The 22,505-nt window shown below is 36.8% G+C and overlaps 1 protein-coding gene across 11 annotated transcripts in view; it reads right to left on the bottom strand.

Annotated features, from left to right (window-relative positions):
• The window catches only part of Neo1 (neogenin 1), a 176,943-nt gene that overhangs the window by 95,031 nt on the left and 59,407 nt on the right, over nt 1-22,505 (bottom strand). For all 11 annotated transcript variants that reach the window (XM_052762313.1, XM_052762303.1, XM_052762340.1 and 8 more), the window contains exons 5-6: nt 20,903-21,039; nt 245-399 (exon numbers count right to left, since the gene is read on the bottom strand). In XM_052762313.1, coding sequence (XP_052618273.1) covers nt 245-399; nt 20,903-21,039 — 292 coding nt within the window. The remainder of the gene's footprint in view (nt 1-244; nt 400-20,902; nt 21,040-22,505) is intronic.

Raw genomic sequence — 22,505 nt, forward strand, 5'->3', positions numbered from 1 at the left:
GGCTCTAAGCCTAGTCCAGCCACCAATTTGCTAAGTGGTCTCACATAAACTACCAAAATACTTCTGAGCTCAGCTTTCTCTACAGCCAAAAAATAAATTATGTTCTATGATTTCTTCTATAATTTTTCTATTTCATTATTTGCAATAATCTGAATTGGTATATATAGTATATCTTTTAGTGATTATATTTAAAGACACTTAAAGGTTTCAGAAATAAATGTACTTCATTGAAAAAAATACTTACTACAATTTTAAAGTAATCACTGGGGATAACCACATCCCCGTTCTTGACCCACTTCACAGTTGGAGTTGGCTTCCCAGTGACTTCACATTCAAATACAATATCCATGGACTCGTGAGCATATATGTTAGCAGGTTCTTTCAAGAATTCAGGTGGAGCTTCAAAGTATAAAGAAAATTAAAAAAAAATAGGTAGCTATTCACATATCAACACATTTTTAGACCATAGAAAATACTTGCATATTTTCATAAAATCACATAACTACATATTTTTAAATGTTAGTACAGCAGTTTTACAAATTAATTGCCTGATGGAATACTAGCCAACTGTAAAGAAAAGTATTTTTTTTTAGTCATGGGTAAATGGACATAATCTGAGTTAGGTAACTCAGACCTAGAAAGACAAGTATCACGTGTTCTTTTTCATGGATGCTAGATTTGAATCATGAGCTATTAGGTATGAGCGATTAAATTAGAATGCCCACAGAAGTCAGGAAAGTAGTGAAGAATTACAGGAGGAAAGATTTCAAGGTAAGGGGTCTAGGACACGGGTGATATGGAAAAGGGGGAAAATAGAACAAGTAGGATTTAATGGGGCAGGAATGGGAGGATGAGGTAGAGGAGGGAGTATTGGGAGGGATAACTGATGTTAAAGACCTCTTAAAAAGCCAGATGGGAACCTACTACAGTAGAAGCTTCATAATACATATACATACATATATATATATATATATACATAAAAGGAGTTTGAATGGTGTTATCCTATATTGGGGGGACAATGCCCCTCCCAGATACCACGGTTACCTCTTTTCTAGTTGTTGATCAGTAGGATCCCCAAAACATTACAGGCTATTGCAACTGCTCTTGGTTACTCTCCAGAACTTTATGGTAAAACCTTATTGCTGGGCAGGAGAAATGGCTCAGAGGTTAAGAGCCCTGGCTGCTCTTCCAGAGGACCCAGGTTCAATTCCCAGCACCCACATGGCAGCTCACAAGTGTCTGTAACTCCAGTTCCAGGGCATCTGACACCCTCACACCAATGCACATAAAATAAAGTTAAATATTAAAAAAAAAAAACCTTATTGCTGAAGATACCACATACTTGAGTCATAGGACATGAAGAAATTGAGCTGGTTCCCTATCCTGGATGCTTCTTCTCTACTGGCTAGCTTTCATAGTGCTGGAAGGTTACATGCATGTTACTGGGAGAGAAAAGAAATCAACAGCTGTGAACGCTGTAAGCTACAATGACAACTGACCTGGCAAAATGTACATATTGGTCCCAGAGTGGCATAGATGTTTATGAGAGTAACCAATCACTTTCTGATCGGATCTAAAGCCTGCTCTGCAAACAAAGTAGTATTCATACCTAGTACTATTAACTGAGGCTCAAACTCATGGCTGGTTAGGTCATAGGCCCTAGGAGAGAATCTACTACTATTATTCTGCTAAATGAATATAGTAAGAAACTGCTTCCGAAACACTTTATATTCACAAACTACTACATCTCTCAACTCTCATTTAAAAAGCTTTTTGTTTTTTCGTCTTTTTTTTTTTCAACAGATGGTGATCAATATAGGAACCTACAACAAAGTTAACATACAGAGAATAAAAGAATGTGGAGAGCTCAGCTCTAAATGGAATGTCTATATTGTATACACATATATGGGGCTCAGGAATCATTCTGGAAGAAAGAGTGTGATGGCTAATTTTGATTGTCAACTACACCAGGAATCAACTAAAACCCAAGGAGCTGGGCCACCCGTGAGGAACTTTTTTTTTTTTTTTTTTTTTTGGTTTTTCGAGACAGTGTTTCTCTGTGTAGTTTTGCGCCTTTCCTGGATCTCGCTCTGTAGACCGAGCTGGCCTCGAACTCACAAAGATCCACCTGCCTCTGCCTCCCGAGTGCTGGGATTAAAGGTGTGCCGCCACCACCACCCGCTGAGGAACTTTCTTGATTGGATCATTTGAGGTAGGAAGACCCACCCTAAATCTGGGCCACACCTTCTGGTGGCAAATAAAAGGAAAGCTTTTGCTTTTGCCTGTTTGCCCTCATTCTTGCTGGCAAGTTCATCTACTCTGTTGCTGAGGCATTCTATCTTTGGTATTAGAACTTATTTCTTTGGGATTCCAACACAGACTGAAGATCAGTTCAGACATCCAGCCTTGTACACTGAATAACTGCCAGGTCTTTGGCCTTTCCTTTGAGAGATAGTCACTACTGGACTACTCAGACCATACCCTGTAAACTACTTTAATAAATCTCCTTTTAATATACATTCATTAGGTCACTTCTGTTCCTTTAGAGGATCCTGACTAATACAGGGTTGAAAGATTTAAGAACCAGAGGTAGTGGACCTCTGCATGGAAACAGTATTTTCCAGACCTGACTGGGCCACTTGTAACTGCATGCACACGACTTGCACAAGATCAAGACAGCCAAAATCCTAACATGAATGTGGAAGAGGCTTATGATGTTCCACTACTAGCTGAGAAGCAACTGGCAACTGATGGCTTTGGGGAAGAGAATTGGTGCTCTTAGTCTATGTGGTCCCTGAGAGGTCACCTATACTTCTGTAGATGGACCTAGATTCATGAGTACACAGGCAGTACTAAGTGGACTCAATGGATTTTTAAAAAGAGCAAATGATGTCGGGAGGGGAAAGTGGTAGAGGGAATAGGGACCGAGTTGGAGGGGAGGGAAAGAAGTGGATTTGATGAAAATACATTGTATGTGTGTGTGTGAAATTCTCAAATTAAAACAAAACATGTTAATAACAACACCCGAAAACCAAACAAACAAAAAACACTGCCTAGTAGAATTAATTGTTATAAAAAATAATTTCTGAGTTTTCCTAGTTATTCACTGAGAAATATCTATGAGGCTAACTAAAGTGAAGAACCTGAACATAAGAACATTACAGGTGGTCTTAAAATGTATTAGAGAGTATTTTCCCAAGATTTATATTATTTGGAAGAGCTATAATTAACTCTTAAGAGTCAAAAAGACTTATGATCTATTTTTTCAGTTAGATTAATGAGTAACAAAGTGTCAAAGCAAAATCATTAGAGTTCATTTGTGTAACTAACTAACTAGCAACATCCTTTTACTACACAAAATAGTTTTTTAAAAGGAGGAAGGAGAGGACAAATGATAGGATCTATGGGGAGGAAGGTGGATGTTTTGAAACATTGACTAGTCTAGTAACTCCCTCTCTTCTTTCCCTAAAGATTTGCATTACTGACCTATAATGGATTCAAAAAAGGTTTCATTAAATGGGTCAAAGTAGGATATTTAATCCAATTTATCTAATGCTATAATTTCCTACACAACGTCTTTGACAAGGGTTTAGGACTGCCTTTTTGAAATTTTTGAATGACAACCCTTATATCACTGAGCAGGGAGCTTCACTACAGGCTAGCTCTATTAAATAACAACAAATATACTAAAATGTGCCCCATTTGCTGATATTATGATTGGGGTTGTGCTTAATTTATATCAACCTGACACATGAATAACAGAGTTTTTGTTTTTTTATAATGTTCTATCAACGTGAATTTTATTCATATTTTGTTAGGAATTCCCAAACATTTCAAACATTTTTGGTGCTGGAGATCAAAATCAGGGTCTCATGCATGCTCTACCATGGATCCATACCTCTAGCTATAAAACAAGTTTAATTTCCAAAAGGGACTCATAAGAGGAAATAAAAGAAGCCTTAAGAAAGAGTGTTAAGCAGGTAAAAGAACCCATGTGATTTGAAAGTGGAAGAAGAATATTAGAGACGGAAGGATTTAAGGAGGACAGGGAACAGACAGGGAACAGTGAGATATGGAGGGTCAATCAAAACTAAACAAGCAAGAAAATGCCATAAGGAAAGTTGTTATTTTGTAAGCTAATTTAAAAAACATAATTTTCAATTGTTTGTTATTGGTATGTAGGGATGTATGTGACTCATGTATACTTATTTTCTTTTATCCTGTGGCTATACTAAACTAAGTCATTCGTTTTATTCAGCATGGTACATACATTTGGGGGATTGTCTACATTGACCAACCAATTTGTCTATGAATACTACTTTATTTCATTTTCAATCTGCTCTTCTGTTTTCAAAATTTTCCCTGCCTATTGCATTGGTACAGAGTGAAAGGCCTGGCAAGAGTACTAACCAGTTCTGTCACTTGGTAAGTGGAAAATGGGAGCACTAAGAGCAGGCAGAATTGCAAGCAAGCAGGACCACTCAAGAAGAGGGAAAGAATGTATAATCTTAAGAAATGACATGCATTTACCACGCAAGAAGTTGCAGAAAACTGAAGTTTGTACAGTCAAATAAAATCAGGAACATTTACAAATAGTGCCTATCCTTCCAAATACTGATTATTTAACCTTTAAATTTTTTTTCTGAGACTTTAATATATGAGTATTGTATTTATATCACTCCTCCCCCTCTTTCTATTCTAACTCCTGTGTTTATACCCAATATACTATACATTCTCTCTCATTCATTTCTTCTATAGTTATTGTTACAAATACATACACACACACACACATATCCATCTTACTGAACCCATTTGTGTTGCTTGTATAAACACATGCTTAGGGCTGACCACTTGGGATTGGATAACCTATCAGGAAGCCTGTCCTTGGAGAAAACTAATTCCCCCCATCACTCTGCAGCCACTGTTTGTCTCTAGCTCTTCATTAAGGGGTGGCCTTGCGACATTTCTCCCATCCACACATGCATGTCAACTGGTGTTGTTACTATGGATCTTGTTCAGTGTGTGTCTAGATATAACAGGGATGCAGCACCCATGAAATTTATTTTAAATTTACTCTTCTGTGAATAAGCTATATAGGTACTCAGCCATTTTTAATTATTTGTGTTTACAATTTTCTTATCTCTATGCAAAATTTTCATAAACTATCAGTTATGAATGAATAGCTCTCACTTCCAAATCCACCATTCTTTGCAGTTATAGAAATGGACATTTGCCAGCTGGTGTTTTGTTAAGAGAAGGCACTGTGGGGGCACTGCAAAGTGCCAACAGGGGAAAGGGCTTCACTTTCAGGTTGGAGTATGCACTTTCTTCCTATCTACGCCATGGCTTCTAGGTCTGCAGGAGATGTAATGATAATCACCCTCCAAAAGGATCTCTAGCTTACTACAATCATGACTTTCTATATACCAGCTCTGGCCCACAGCATCCCAGTAGGCAGGATCTAGAATGCTGCTCAAGTTCATAATACCTTAACAGGCATTGTTTTGTTCAACATCAGACAGACTTATAGTATCCGAGGTTGTTTACCCGAGGCCGGTTAAGGTCTATAGCATCCCAGCAGGCAATTTTAAATGGGCTAGCTTTGGCTAACAGCTCTGTCTTTGGGTAGCAGCTATGGTCTCTCCCAACAAAGAATGACAGCAGTCCTGGGTAGAGATCTCTTAAAAGTTTGAGATCCTTTTAAAAGCATCATAGTGAGTTCTAGCTTTTAAATGTATTTGGTTTATTTCAACTCACTGAGGTTATTGTTTCTATGATTTGAAACTACCTTTTCTTTATCAATGGAGGAAGCCTGGGCTTGTTGGATGCACAATGGTCCTTCCTGTCGTGACCTTACTGATGGTCTCACAGTACTTTCTGATCACTATTTTCACACTCTTTTTTGGTGACAAAAATCAACAGTTATGCCTCTTGATTTGCTAGTAAAGCTGATGCATACTATATGACACACCAAAGCCCACAACACCCCTAGGACGAATGAAGAGATGTTGGAGAGGCAGGAAAGGAGAAGCAGAGAGATGCTTTTTGTTGTTGTTTTTGTTTTGTTTGGGTTTAGGGGGTTGTTTTTGCTTTTGTTTGGTTGCTTGCTTTCTTACTTTGTTTTGTCTTCTTTTGTGGGGGGGGTATGGCAGGGGTGAGGGGAGTAGGTGAGTATATGGGGGGACCGGGAGGTAAGAAGAATTGGGGTGCATGATGTGAAACTCCCAAAGAGTCAATAAAAAAGTTAAATTAAAAAAAAACAACTAAAGGTTAAAAATGTTAAAAAAAAAAAGGAATATACAGTCTAATTATTATTTCATAGTTATTTGAATAACTTTCAACTTAAGCTGTACCTTTCTGTGTGGCTTTACTCTGTCAACTACATACATATTTTGAATCGTGTGTTTATTTTTATGTTCCACCCTCAGAAATCATTTGGCAAAAATTTAAATCTACACAAACAATGTATGTCCAGTTAAGTTAGCTTCCGTCCTGACCTCACCTGGCCTCCATGAGCAAAAATCTTAAATGCTATGGCTTATCCTTTCATTTTTAGATGTAAAAACAACTTGCCTCATCTCTCTCATTCAAATTATAAATGATAACACACTAAATTTTTTTCTACTTTCAAAGCTTATACTCTTAACTAAGATGGTACCATTTCCAAGGAACTGACATATTCCTTGAGCCCAATGCTAGTACTAGGGAACCCTCCTCTAAAGTGGAATAATTCTGTAAAACACAGCAAAATGGGTTTTTATAAAATTAAACTAATAATATTAGTATGCATTTTCAGTAAACAGACTTTCAAAGACTATTAGAAGAAAATCATAGCGTTTACCATTTACTTTTCCCTTTCATGATTTATAAAGGAAAACCTCCTCTGGATTTCAACTACTCTATACATAGTATTCACACTAATTAAATATAATATGAGAGCAGGTGTTTATGGTTAGGAAGTTAAGCAGATAACTAGAGAATGAATGAATCAATTACCATAAAAAATAAGTATTGCAATGGAAGATATTTTGTTACCAAAGAGATAATTAAGCTTCAAATTCTGTGACAGATCCCTATCCCTTCTAATACCATCATTACAAGAGTCATTTTAATTGCTAAATACATAAGTAGAATGTTAATATCAGAACAAACAAAAATCCTTTTGCTAAAAACACAACTTAATTCTACCGCTGTTGAATAATGCTGGGAATTGCCACTCAATTCAAACAGAAAACAAGATTGTGCTAGGCAACAACAAAGTCACAAGGTTACTTTGTTACACTACAATTTGGAAGGTAATAGCTTCCATTTACATTAGTTCTCAAACGCTGGTGTTTTACAGTTTGATTTTTAATTCTTTGATACTAAAATTCTCATAGGGCACTTTAACTAGAAAAGCAAAATATTTTTGTCCATTTATGTTAAACTGTACACTTGATGGTTGGTCTTAAGTTTTTTTTCTACAATTCACAAATTGTAGAAATCCTTAAAAAAAAAAAAAAAAAAAAGACAATGGACAAAACCTCTCCCAAGCAAGCATTTAAGACTGAAATCCTTTTAGAGGTTTCGTTTAACAATGTAATTGTAAATCTGCTGTTAAGTACTGGCTGTACTAACAAAGCAAAGATACATTAGAAATCACACACACACACACACACACACACACACACACACACACACACCATTTCCAGGAAAAGCTTTTCACTGTACCAAATGTAAATAAATAGGTTCTTCTGTATTCTAAGAAAAACAGGGTACATCAATTCTGCAGAGACCTTACTACGAAATTGCCACCAGACTTTAATAGTCTGCCCATTCTCATACCCATACTTAAATTTCATTCTCGATCCTTTTCCCTAGCCTATCCCTCCTGACTTAGTTAACAAGTAGTCATCTTGCAGATCTTAATTAAAAGCATTTCCTTAATGAAGCATTATCTCCATAGGCCCATTTTCCTTATTTCCCTACCCTTCACTACCTCATCTACCACTGAAAACACAGTAGCCTAGATTAAGTTGCAGCAGGTAATCCTCAAGTATTAGCTGAAATTCTACTAATTAGCACTATCAGAAAATTAGATGGTCATGATTCTTTTTCTCAAAAAATGCATAAATTTCTCAAGGATGTTTTATGCTAGTTTCTCATAAGTCTTCTTTCTATGTACCTAACAGACATCACACATTTTTACAGTATAGATGGGATCATGCTTTTCTGCAATTTATGTCCTCTCTTAATTTTACATGTCAATATATATAGTCACCTCTGAACAGGAGCACAATATAGGTGGAACCAGAATAGGAGAAACAAACATGGCCACTGATATGATAAAAAGACATACAATCTATGTAGGGCAATTTAACCAACTGCTATGCAAAATCAAAATTGCATATATTCTTTGGTCTAGTAATTTTACCTCATGAGATCAATATAACCGATATAATAACACAATTACATAAATACATGGTAATCGTTTCTATGTTTGAAATAGCAAGAGGCTGGGGACTACACAAACTACTATACTGCTTTTGTGTATGGCTTTTTTTTTTTTGGTTGATGTCAATTTCTGAGAAAGGATCTTGTGATAACATCCAAGTTGGCCTTAAACTCACTATCTCTTGCCTCAGTTTCCCTGTGTAAAGATGACAGGGTATGTCACCAAGATAAATAACTACATTAATGTAAAATCGACTAAGAATGCTAATGTTTCCACCCTAACCTCTCCTTATGACAGTAGATGGTGAATTGGCTCATGTCACTGCTGAGATCACAAGAAGCCAAGGGGAAACTGAGCCCCACATTCTTTTAGTGGGTTCAGTGAAAAGCAGGGATCTAGTCTGCCAAGACTGCTGCAATATACTTGTTATCACAATATAAGGGCAGCTTCCGTGAATATTCCCGCACCTCATTATATTAACTGGACTCAAAATGAAATGCAGGCTGTGTGGCTGTGACGCATGCCTTTAATCCTAGCACTCAGGAGGCAGAGCCAGGCAGAACTCTATGAGTTCGAGGCCAGCCCGGTCTACAGAGCGAGATCCAGGACAGGCACCAAAACTACACAGAGAAACCCTGTCTTGAAAAACCAAAATAAATAAATAAATAAATAAAAATAATTAATTAATTAAAAAAATGAAATGCGAAGGTATAAGCTCACATTCACTTGAATTAACACTAAATATCAGGCTAAAAACCAAGTTGGATTTCTACTAAAACATAAAGGCACCTTACAAAATCACTGACACAGGAAACAAAGTAGAGCCAAGACAGCATTATATAATTAAGGTCATTTTTAAATGTATTATTTTCTAGATTTTTGTAATGTTTGTAGTACTTAGCAACTAAAAAATTTATCTACTGTCATTTCTTTTCTCATTTAAACAACTACCCATTTTGGTACCTTTTGGTATTCATTTTCTTAAGCAAGGTTTTCAAAATAGCTTGCAATCCAGGTCCCAGCAAAGTTAGATCTGTCCCTGATGACAACCATCTCTTAAGACTACCTGCTATATCTTTCACACATGCCTGTTTACTTGAACAGACACAGTATACTTTGGGAAGGATATAAAAGAAGTCCTGAACATAATAAAGGCAAATTACAGCAAGCCTATAGCCAACATCAAATTAAATGCAAAGAAACTCAAAGATATTCCACTAAAATCAGGACCAAGACAAGCTGTCCACTCTCTCCATATCTATTCAATATAGTACTTGAAGATCTAGCCAGAACAATAAGACAACTGAAGGAGATCAAGGGAATAAAAACTGGAAAAGAAGAAGTCAAAGTATAGCTATTGCATAAGATATGAAAGTATATATAAGTAACCCCAAAAATTCTACCAGGAACTCCTACAGCTGATAAACACCTTCAGTGAAGTGGCTGGATACAATATGAACTCAAAAAATCAGTAGTCTTCTTATATACAGAAGACAAACAGGCTGAGAAAGAAATTAGAGAAACAACACCCCTCACAATAGCCACAAACAATATCAAATATATTGAGCTAACTCTAACCAAGCAAGTGAAAGACTTGTATGACAAAAACTTGAAGTCTTTGAAGAAAGAAATTGAAGAAGATATTGGAAGATGGAAAGATCTCCCATGCTCATAGATTAACATAGTAAAAATGGCCATCCTACCAAAAAAAATCTACAGATTCAATGCATTCCCCATCAACATTCCAACACAATTCTTTACAAATCTTGAAAGAACAATACTCAATTTCATATGGAAAAACAAAAAAACCCAGAATAACTAATACAATCCTGAACAACAAAAGAACTTCTGGAGATATCACCATCCCTGATTTTAAGCTGTAATACAGAGCTATAGTAATAAAAACCACATGCTATTGGCATAAAAACAGACATGTTGATCAATGGAACTAAATCGAAGACCCCAAAGTAAATCAACACACCTGATTTTTGATAAAGAAATCAGAAATACACACTAGAAAAAAAGAAAGCATCTCCAACAAATGGTGCTGGTCTAGCGGCGTTAGCATGTAGAAGAATGCAAATAGATCCATATCTATCACCCTACATAAAATTCAAGTGAAAATGAATCAAAGACTTCAACTGTGGAACCCCGTTTTCAGGTTCCTCATGGCTTTACCCAGCAGGTCTGCATAGAGGGGATGATTGGACCACGGGTCTTAGTGCAGGTGTCTGAGATGGTCTGCACTTGGCTGTGCTGGGGGGAGGTCTTTTGTTCTACCCCTTGGTGTTTCTATAAATACCCTAGGGCAGAGACAGTCAGGACTCGTTGGAATAGGTTCCAGACCCTCTCGAGGCTATCCTGTATTTTCTATTTATCTCCACGCTCTAAATCCTTCTATCTAATATTTCCTATTGCTCTCACTCAAGAAAACTCTGGGGAACTGCAGGATTGGTGAGTAGCCGCCCCACACTCAACATAAAACCAGATACACTGAACTGAACAGAAGAAGAGAGTAGGGAATAGCCTTGAACTCACTGGCACAGGAGACAACTTCCTAAACAGAACACCAATAGATCAATAATTAGTAAATGGGATCTCATGAAACTGAAAATTTTCTGTAAGGCAAAGGACACCATCAATAGACTAAACAGCAGCCTACAGAAGGGGAAAAGATTTTCACCAACTACATACCCAATAGAAGGGTAATATCCAAAACATATAAAGAACAAGGAACTAGATATCAAAAGCCCAAATAATCCAATTTAAAAATGTGGGTATAGATCTAAATAGAAAACTTTAGTTAGAGGAATCTGAAATGGCTGAGAAAACTTAAAGAAACGTTCATTCAACATCCTTAGCCATCAGGGAAATGCAAATCAAAACTACTTTAAGATTCCATCTTACTGACCAGTGCAAGCTTCCTGTGTGAGCACATCCCTGACAACAACTCCCTCAGCACTAACCATCCCAACCACTAACAATCCCCCCAAGCACTACTTATTTCTTGACTCTGTGTGTAGATTTTTGCCTCTGATTGAGCGAGAATTGTTGAGAACAAGGTTGGATAAAGCACAGGGACAAATAACCAAATGAATGGAAACACATGAACTATGAACCAATGGCTGAGGAGCCCCCAAATGGATCAGACCCTCTGAATAGGTGAGACAGTTGATTGGCTTGATCTGTTTGGGAGGCATCCAGGCAGTGGGACTGGGTCCTGTGCTCAGTACATGTGTTGGCTGTTTGAAACCTGGGGCTTATGCAGGGACGCTTGGCTCAGTCTGGGAGGAGGGGACTGAACCTGCCTGGACTGAGTCTACAGGTTGATCTCAATCCTCGGGGGAGTCTTTGCCCCGGAGGAGATGGGAATGGGGGATGAGGTGGGGGAAAGGGGAAGGGGGCGGGAGGGGGGAGAACAAGGGAATCCATGGTTGATATGTAGAATTAAATTATATTGTAAAATAAAATAATAAAAAAGAAACTATAAGTACAATTTAGATATATTCGTAACATATACTATTTTTTTTAATTGTAGCTATTTTTCTTTACCATCAAATATGCTCCAGTACATGACTTTGGCTCTCCCATTAATGTACCACAATTGTGTTGTCCTTATTAAATATTTAGTTAACAACCAATTTGACCTATATTGCATGTTATACTATCTTTGCAAATAAAAATATTTTCTGATCATTAAAAAAAAAATATGTGCTGTTTTTGAAATTAGTAAGTAAAAATAATGAAAGTGAAAAATGTCAAAAAAAAAATCCATCTTACACCTGTTAAAATGGCTTAGATCAATAACACAACTGCACTCAGGAAGCAGAGGCAGGCAGATCTCTGAGTTTGAGGCCAGCCTGGTCTACAGAGTAAGTTCCGGAACAGCCAGGGCTACACAGAGAAACCCTGTCTTGAAGACCAAAAATCAAACAAACAAAATCCCTCAACTATTAATAAATGCAGCAATGCGGATGAATCTAATACATTAGGCTTTATACACTACAGATGATATGACTGCTTTCCTGTGAAGCTTTAGAACAAGCAGAACGAATCTATACTGAAAACAACAGATCTGATGAAAGTTGTAAGGAGAGGATGAGAAGTGACATGTGGGAATTTTCAACTATGATGGTAACAGTCTACATCCTTATAGGTATTTTGGTTGTACAGGAAGGAACAACTGATAGAGCTCATGAACAGCAAAGTTAATATTTGTGCATTTTAGTATACATAAATTTTATTTCAAAAGAAGATAAAACTACAAACAAAATATTAAATTCCTGGCCTAAAAGACATGGCTTAGCAGCTAAGAGCACTGTTGCTTTTGCAGGATCCAGGTTTTGTTCCCAGCACCCACACAGTGGCTCATAGCCATCTGTAACTCCAGTTCCAGGGTATTTTATGCCCTCTTCTGACCTCCACAGACACCAGGCACACATGATGCACAGACACACATGTAGGCAAAACACTCATATACATAAAATAAAATAAATCTTTAAAAAATCCTCTTAAAATATTAAAATCCTAGACAATGATGTGAATGATGAATTCTCTGGGTATACCTACAACTTTAAAAATTTATTTAAAAATTGATACTGAGCCAGAAGGTGGTAGTACACACCTTTAATCCCAGCATTCTGGAGGCAGAGGCAGGCAGATCTCTGAGTTCAAGGCCAGCCTGGTCTACAGAGAGAGTTCTCAGACAGCCAGGGATACACAGAGAAACTCTGTCTTGAAAAATCGATGTGTGTGTAGAATTATAGACAGTTGATAAAGCAATTATCATAAAATATCAATTAAAGATGGCTGTAAAGTTATAGCACAGCCACATCTGATGGGAACGGCAAAAGTCATAAAGCCAGCACAACTGCTTGACAATTTGGGGACATCGGATTGATGAAAAATTTCTTATGAATCATTTATGCCTTCTCCCAGGAGTACTGCTTCTAAGCTTCCCCAGTGAAGTCCTGAACATACTACCCCTCCCACTTTTAGGGAGATATCCTTATCTACTTGAAGGTCTTCTTTATGTCTTAGAGGTTATAATACATATAAAGAAGCCAGAGGTCTCTTTATGAGACTCTGAGATACTCTTAAAACATCTGTCCTTGTACTTACACAGGAACAAGATACTCAAAGTAAACTTTAAAAGGTCAACAAGATTCAGTGGGCTAGAGGAGTTCGCCACAGATCAGACAGTAAGCCTCTTCCCACTATACACTCAGGTGACTATGTGAAATATACAGCAACAAAGTTATATTGGCTGGTGTTACCTCTGCCCTACACAGAGACTTATTAGTAAAGAAAGAACGATGTAAAAAGATGATATAAGAATGAGCTGTCAGGACCTCCCTTTCTTAGAAAAGTTAGCACATGCAGAGCCACTGTGATGTCATATGACCAAGGAACAACAGAATGTCAGGGCTAGACATATAGACAAATTCTATAAATATATAAAGTATAAACATTGTACTATGCCAGAATTTGAATAATAACTGCAGCAGCTTTGGCCTGAGGATTTTTCTTGGACACTCTGACCATTAAGAGTTAATAATACACTGCTTGAGACATGGCAATATGCCCAGGCTGGCTTGAAGATTTTGTTTTGGTCTAGCATCCTTGAAGCCACAAAGGATACTAGCCTGAGAAGAGGTTGTCATACGCCCCTAGATTCTTAAAAATTGGGTTATAGGGTTAATGAGTAAAAATGGTTATAAAAGATAACTGTTTATCAATGGTGATTAAACTTGAGGGAAAATGGTTGTAAAAGATAACTCTTTTCTGTCACGGTTTATCAGTAAAGACTAAATGATATGCTAAAGGAAGTAAAACACATGTCCCAAACCAAAAATGATCTATGTATGTTTTGGAACAACATGAATGTAGCCCTGCTTATTGAATTCTGTATAAAGAAACACTGGCTGCTGGTCAGTCAGGCTGGAAGATTCTCCTGACCATCATGCCTGGCTCATCCTTCCCTCACCAACCCCTTATCTCCTCTCTGGGACCTGTCCACCAATGGGGAGACTTTCTGCAAAGTTATCTCAACATTTTATTATAAAAATTTTCTAACACATGAAAATGTTCTAATCCCAGTAAACTTTTTCAGCATTGACTCTTAAGGCTCTGGATGTGCTCTATACACTACCATATAAAATTTGTGTTTTATTCAGCATCCAAGAGAACTGAGAGTTCAAGCGAATGACAGCAGAATGCTGGCTGATCATCACGAAGGAGATGGGAAGAAAACAGAAGGTCAATTTCTTAATGTGGCTAGAGATTTTTTTTTTCTTTAATGAGATAAGTGAAGCACTGGGTGTCAGAGGACTGGATTCAATTCTCAGAACCAGCAGTCCACAACTGTCTCTAACTATAGTCCCAGGGTATCTGGTGTTCTATTCTGGTCTCTGTAGGCACCAGGCACAAACACAGCACATAGAGACATACATGCGAGCAAAATGCCCATACCCATTTTTTAAACTTAAAAAAAAAATAATTGAAACATTAGCTGTAGATTAGTAACAATATTAACATTGTCATGAAAATGACCAATTCAGAAACTGTCAATTTGTTCCCAGAAAACAGAAGTGGAAATTTTTCTTTGGGGAGTAGATGGAGTTTATCACACACTATTACAAATGCTATGAGAAAAAGGGAAAATTCCTTTTTTTTTTAAAAGCAACTCATGACCCATATTAACTGTTATCAACAATCTGAGATGACAGGAAATACACCACCAGCTAATTCACGTCATAGCATCAGTAGAAATCCCAAGAGTTAATGATAAAATAGTAAGTCTGAAATATTTAACAGATGAAGAATGAACTTATAACCTTTTCTGCAATAACACTCACTATGGTATTTCCTACAGCTATAACTTCTTAAAAAAATAACAAATCAGACAAGGGTGACTGCGTTTATATATACATACTTAGAGATATTATGTGTGTTTATGTGTGCATACACACACACACACACACACACACACTTATACTTATTTCTCATCAACTATTTTCCCCATCGGGGAAAAAAAAACTTTCATTATGGGATAAGGCTCAAAACAAAATTTTCCAAATGGGTTTTGTAGTACACAATGACTTGTCTGTACTCAATAAAAAGAAAGAAATGACTTCACATGACATCTATAAACAGCACAGTTTGAACTCTACTACCCAGATTCAGAAACAAGGAATTAATACAGCAGAAACCTGGCATTGTAACATTTAACCATTACTCTGCCCTGCTCCAAACACTGCCCTGCATCAAATGTAATCATTATTCTTTTTATTTAAAAAACTGTAGATTAATTTTTCCTGTTTTTGAACATTATAAAAGTAGAATTTTATTCTTTTGTGCCTAGCTTCTTTTAAGAGTGCTTCTGAGATTTTTTTATGCTTTTGAATATGGAGGTGGCCTGCCAATTTCCATTGCTGATAAAATGCCATTTTGGGTTTTGATGGGCATCTGAATCATTACCAGTTTTGATTTCTTATGAACAAATATGGCAAGAGTGTTACTGTGTATGACTTTTAATGCCAGTGTCACTTGTTATAAGCATACTCCACTGTACCACAGGAGTATTTTTATTTCTACAGTTTTAGGAGATTCTGCCAAACAGGTTTGGTTTTGCAATATTGGGGATCAAACCCAAGTGGTATCTCTAGCTCTCCAAACAGTATTTTAAAATGTTATCAGTGTACACACCTATCACTAGTTCATTAAAGTCTCTAGTGTTCCTCACCCTAATGCTGGATTTTATATGTCTTTTGAATTAGCTCTTAAGTAGATAGAAACACTTACCAAATATATGGGAGCCTTGCCTGAAGTTTATCAACACTGTTCTTTGCAAATCACTAATTTTGACTTTGTTGACACTGTTTTGATGCTTTTCCCCACCCTCCATTAATTTTTACTTAACACTTCCTTTTTTTCTATTTTCTGTGGTTTAAATTTGCTATTTTTAGCATTTTTGAGGTTAATGTTTAAATTGCTGATTTTTGAGACACACATACACACACACACACACACACACACAGAGAGAGAGAGAGAGAGAGAGAGAGAGAGAGAGAGAGAGAGAGAGAGCGAGAGAGAGAATTGACCATCTTGAAGGAGACTGCAAACTTCCCTCAACTTTTGCTAGTTCCTATCAATATTAGTTTATAATATTTTCTAAATTTGTTGACTCATGGATTATTTTAAGATGACTCACATAAAACAACTTTCAAGTAAACAATACATTGTAACCATTCTGCTCTTTGAGTCTATGAGTTCAACTATGTTAGACTCTGTTTATAATCAGATCATGCAGAATTTGTCTTTCTGTGCTTATGTCTCTTAGTATAAAATTTCCTTCTAGAAGGCTGTGTTTCTATTGTAACGACTTTGTTATTTACTCATCCATGATGAACACTGAGTTGACTCAATGTGTAATGTGCTACAATGAGCATGGTTGAATAAATTCAGGTTTTTGACACAATGATCTAATTTCATCTGAACAGACATCCATAAAAGGAATTATTGGATCATATTGTAGTTCTACTGGGTGTGAGGTGGTAGCCTTCTGAATATTTAATTTGAATTTCTCTAGTGATTAGTCACATGGAACAGTTTTCTTTTCATATACCTGTGGGTCACTTCTTTGTCTTCAGAAATGTCTTTCCAGGTCCTTCAAACATTTTTAAAACTGAGTTATTTTCTTGCTACTGAATTGAATTCCTTATCAACTCTAGGTATTAACCTCTCATCAGATGTACGGTTTGAAAATATTTTCTCTCGTTTTGTAGTTGTCTCTCCAAGATTCCTTTACTCTTTGCTGTACAGCTTTTTAGTTCTTGCAATCCTATTTGTCTATGTTTGCTTTTGTTGCCTATGCTTTATAAGTCACATAAAAAAAATGACAATAACAAAAACACCCTTTCCTAAAGTCAACATTATCAAGAAACTGTTCCCTCTTGTCTTCTTTCAGCAGCTTTACAGTTTCAATCTACAGTTTAAGTCTTCACTCCACTTTGGGTTGACTTTCATATATGGTATAAGAGAGGGGTCCAATTTTAGTCTTGTTAATGAGGCTATCTGTTCTTCAGCATAATTTACTGAAGACTATCCTCCTCATTGTATATATTCTTGGCAACAAGAAAAAGCAACATACATAGCCTTCAAAATATAAATTTCAGAAGTCACACATCATTTGTACCATACTCTCAATAATCCAAATAAAGCCTACCTGAATTAAAGAACAAGAGACATAAACCCTAGCCCCCAAACAATGGGGCTGTATGATACTCAATGTGGGTACAGGGAAATGAACTCAGGTTTTCTGGACATCTTCTGGAAGATCAGCCACCCCTCTTAACTGCTTGAGCCATCTTTCCAACCCGTTTTTCTTATCTTCTAGCAAAGATAATACCAACATGACTCTCTTTATTCTTTGTGTTTGTACATTTAGACTCAACTTCATTTTCTTTCAGTTGAAAAATTTACTATTCTTACAATGCTATATATACCTTTCCCCCTTGAAACTGAATTCCCACTTTTGTATTTTAAAACTGCATAATTGTAACTGTCCTAGAAGGACACAATATATTCTAAAGACAGATATTTGTATAGTTCTCTTTGATTATTAGACTAGTAAATAATGGCTACCAAGACACAGAATTTTTCCAGAAAGCTCATGATGAAGCCTGGTACCAGCCAGAGGCAGACGCTACCTCCCAAGAAGAGATTTCACACAGTCGAACAGCATATCAGACTATCTGGCAGGAAAGGGTGGAGACTAGATAATGTCCATCCGCAGTGAAGGGCAGGATCACACCTTGACTAGGACTGTAGAGTTATGCACACCACAAAACCTTAACCCTATGGACAAAAGTCCTGAAGAAGAATACTGGAGCAGAAACAACAGCTAACAAGCATGACAGATGCATTTCATTTGATGCTCTTAACCACCACTTCAGGGTTTTGTGGCATTCATAATTCAGAACTTGAAAGGTGGAGGTCTTTATTTGTTCTTTGCAATGTGGCCACATTGAGTAAATCTTTCTCTGCTTTTCACTGTTATTTTTCTCTTTAATTGGCCTGTTGAGGACAGATGGCTGATCCTGACTTGTTAGTGCTGCCAGGGCTAGGTTCTGATCCTGACAACTCTGGTCACAGTACTGCAAATAATAGTTGGACTTTATTCTTTTTTATTGCCTATTCTTGTGCCAATAACATGTTGGTTTGAAAGATGGTAAATTTTAATAAAAGAACTCTCTCTTTTTGCAGTTTTCTCTAATAAATTTACTTCAAAAGCACTTTTTTCCCAATTATAGATTTTAAAATGAAACTAGTTATAAATTTTAAGATGTATATATTATCTATATTTTTAAAATTCAGTTATAACTAGATGTGATGGCAGAGGCCTGTAATTCCAGCACTTGGGAGAATGAAGGAGGAAATTCAGGAGTTAATGGTCATCCTTGGCTACTTAGCAAGTTTAGTGTCAACCTGAACTACCTGAAACCCTGGAACCAAAATAAAACTCAGGTAATCCAGTTCACAGGCAAGGCATCAATAAGAGTCCACTCAATGGACTCTAAAATAACCATATGGACAAAAGTCCTCAAGAAAAATAGTGGGGCAATATCAGCAGCTAACAAAAATAACAGATACATTTAATTTATTAAACCCACCAGAGGTAGATGGAAGAAAATGACAGAGGACGAGGAAGAAGACTGGTAGACAAGTATCTTAATTAATGGGGGAAAAGCAAAGAAAAAATGATCCACTAAGGAAGCACAGAGACCAAAGGTGGAGTTCATGAATGTTTTCTTCTTCCAACCCTATCCACACAGAAGTGAAGAACTAAACTAAACGGATCACCCCATAAAAAACTATGCTCTAGCCGGCTGTGGTGGCGCACACACACATGCACCGGTAGAATTTGCTGAAGGGGGGAGGGGGTGGGAATCATGAGTTCGAGGCTAGCCTGGGCTACACATTTAAGAAAAAAAAAACAAAACTATGCTCTATACATCTCCTTCCACCTAACCAAAGACATGGACTAAGCGTATCTGACATAATAGCTGTGTCAACTGCACAACTTTTGTTTTTCAGGGAGTATAAGCCAACCCACAAAGAGCAAAAGAGTATATAAGCTTTCTTTCTGTCTTTCACCCACACTGAACTCTAAGTACTATGTTCCCCAATTGCTCTCAAAAATACATCTAATCCCCTGATGATTATTGGGGGTAAAAAGAAGTTAATGAGTAATATTCTACTTCTACACATATAAGCAGGCCTGGATTTCTCTAAAATTAACAGAGACAATCCTAATGAGTTTTATTGGAAACAAGTATTAGTGACAGCATAGACAAATCAGAAAAGAGGATCAGCACTCTGCAAGAACTTTTCTAAAGGGAAAAACAGCAGGGCAGACAGAGATAATTGTGTGTATGCCACATTTATTTTCCCTGACTTCTACATCAGGGAGCCTAAAAAGGAGAAATGGAAGTATAGAGAAAAGGGAAAAATAACTATTCTTGCAGAGATACTCAACATCAGCTTAAAAGAGAAATAAGTATCAAATCATCCAGCCAAGTGACATGGAAAGGCATCATGCAAACCTTCCCACCGAAGATTATTCACCCCAAAGAAGGAACACAAATGCTCAGAGACATGGTTCAGGATCAAAGAACAGACATCTTTAGAGGAAAACATTCTGAGACAATAAAAGGGTACAGAACTTTGTAGATGCCTCAGATCACACCGTCCTCCTTGACGGTATCATAACTGCCACCACCATCGTTACTATTACAACTATAAAAAACAATAACTAACACTGAGTTGGGAACTTTATGAGGATTAGTTAGCTCTTAAACTTCAAGATAATCTCAACAAAGTAAGTACTCTTATTATTTCCATTGTACAAATGATGAAGATGGAGTTCAGGAAGGTTATATAAATTTGCTATGATTGGGGTGGGGGAGGAGGCTCAGCAGTTAAAGCACTTTCTATTGACCTAAGAGGACGAGAGTTTAGCTTTCCAGTACCTACACAAACGGCAGGTGGACAAGGCAGCTCACCTTGGAAGGCAGAGATACAGAATCCCCAAAGAAAGCTGGATAACAAGAATAACTATCAACAAGCTCTGGGTTTGACTAAGACTCTGCCCCAAAGAGTATGATGAAGAAGATTCCTGTTACCATTCTCGGGCTTCTACATGTACTCCAACATGTATACCAAACACATGTGAATACACACACACACACACACACACACACACACACTATATACACATATATATGAAAAGAAGAAAAGAAAATTTATACTGTCGTGTTTGGGAAATACAAGCTCAGAATCTGAACCCAAGTCTGTGTTTTAACTATTATGCTGTATTGCCTATTGCCTTCCTCATATTACTGTTAAGCAATCAGTACACCTAGAGAGTACACATTATTTTTAATTACACAATAAATAATTACATACCTTGCACAGTAAGCTCCGCCTGAGCTTCAATTGTCTTATTTCCATTATCAGCTATACAAAAATAAGTCCCAGAATCATCCTCAGTGAGGTCAGTGATCTCCAAACTACCTCCTGCTAGCAAGACCAACCTTTCAGAGCTGAATTAAACAAACAAAATTATACATTTTAGCATGAAGAAAATAACACCTGAGAGGCTCTTCACATAATAACATAGAGAAAACAATTAAACAGTGTTGTTATGGTGATGGCTACAAATGGACTAAAATTAACAAAAAAATCATCAGAATTTAATTTCAATTTGTTTTGCTCATATTTTATACGCATAAATGCCACAGTATACAAATAAATGTCACATCTCTGATACTTCTAGCTATTCCCAAAGAGTTATCACTTTTATGACCAATTCAACTTCCTTCAGCCTATTCCTGTCTAGCTATTCTGTCTAACTTGTTGGAAATTATATATTTTAAAGTCTGCAACTAATCTGAGACCAACTTCACCACAGCTATGCCATGCTGAGATTACTAATCGAAAGAAAAATAAAAAGGGTAAAATGTCAGATCAAACAGCAAGTCACAAGGTAATGACACCAAATGAAAGTTCCCTATGGTGGCTTGGCTAGGAAATGGGGTGGGGGGGGGGTGGGTAAAAAAAAAGACAGGAAGGAAAAGGGAAGGATAATTGCCATTTGAGCAGCTCCCTGGGTGTGGTAATGGGCACAAATCAGCCACTAGCCATCACTCCACTTACAACAAGAATGAACACTTTATAAATCTACAATAATAAAAGCCTAATTACACAAAACTAAAATAATCCTGTAGCACAGAGAAAACTACAAATCAATATACTCAAATTTTTATAAAGTTAGCCGGGCGGTGGTGGCGCACGCCTTTAATCCCAGCACTCGGGAGGCAGAGGCAGGCGGATCTTTGTGAGTTCGAGGCCAGCCTGGTCTCCAAAGCGAGTTCCAGGAAAGGCGCAAAGCTACACAGAGAAACCCTGTCTCGAAAAACCAAAAAAAAAAAAAAAAAAAATTTTTATAAAGTTAAAAAATTTAATCTGGAAAATTACAAACTAGATCAACAAAGATACCTGACACATAGCAAGAAATATAATTCTACAAGTACATAATTAAGCAACCACTTTAAATTTTTTATTTCATTATTATTTTCAGGCTGATGTTAACTAAAAATAAAGTGTTGAAAAGTGAAATTCTGAAGAAACTGCTATACTTGGATGATCCTTTAAGTATGAGCCAGTTATTTAAAGAAAAAAGGAGGAAAAGAAAACTCTAATTTTTATACTACCATCACCTGTAGTATGTTAACCAAGCCATTTTAAAACTATGACCTGCTCCTTTGCACCTGGACTCAGACCTATCATCCCCTAAAACAAGGTATTATTTGATCACTAAATTATATTTTATTGCTGCTCATCTTGAGCAGTAGCACTAATATTTTCTAGATCCTCTTCAAAACAGAACCATTTCCATCACCCTCATTCTATTTGTTTTTTTTAATCTGAACATATATGAACAAAATTAAATAAATGCTATTAATTCCTAGACATTTACAAAAAACCCTATGATTTTATTGTTTGTTTT

The sequence above is a fragment of the Peromyscus californicus genome, unplaced genomic scaffold, assembly GCF_007827085.1.
Source record: "Peromyscus californicus insignis strain IS unplaced genomic scaffold, ASM782708v3 Scaffold_11__1_contigs__length_118956290, whole genome shotgun sequence".
Classification (NCBI taxonomy): domain Eukaryota; kingdom Metazoa; phylum Chordata; class Mammalia; order Rodentia; family Cricetidae; genus Peromyscus; species Peromyscus californicus.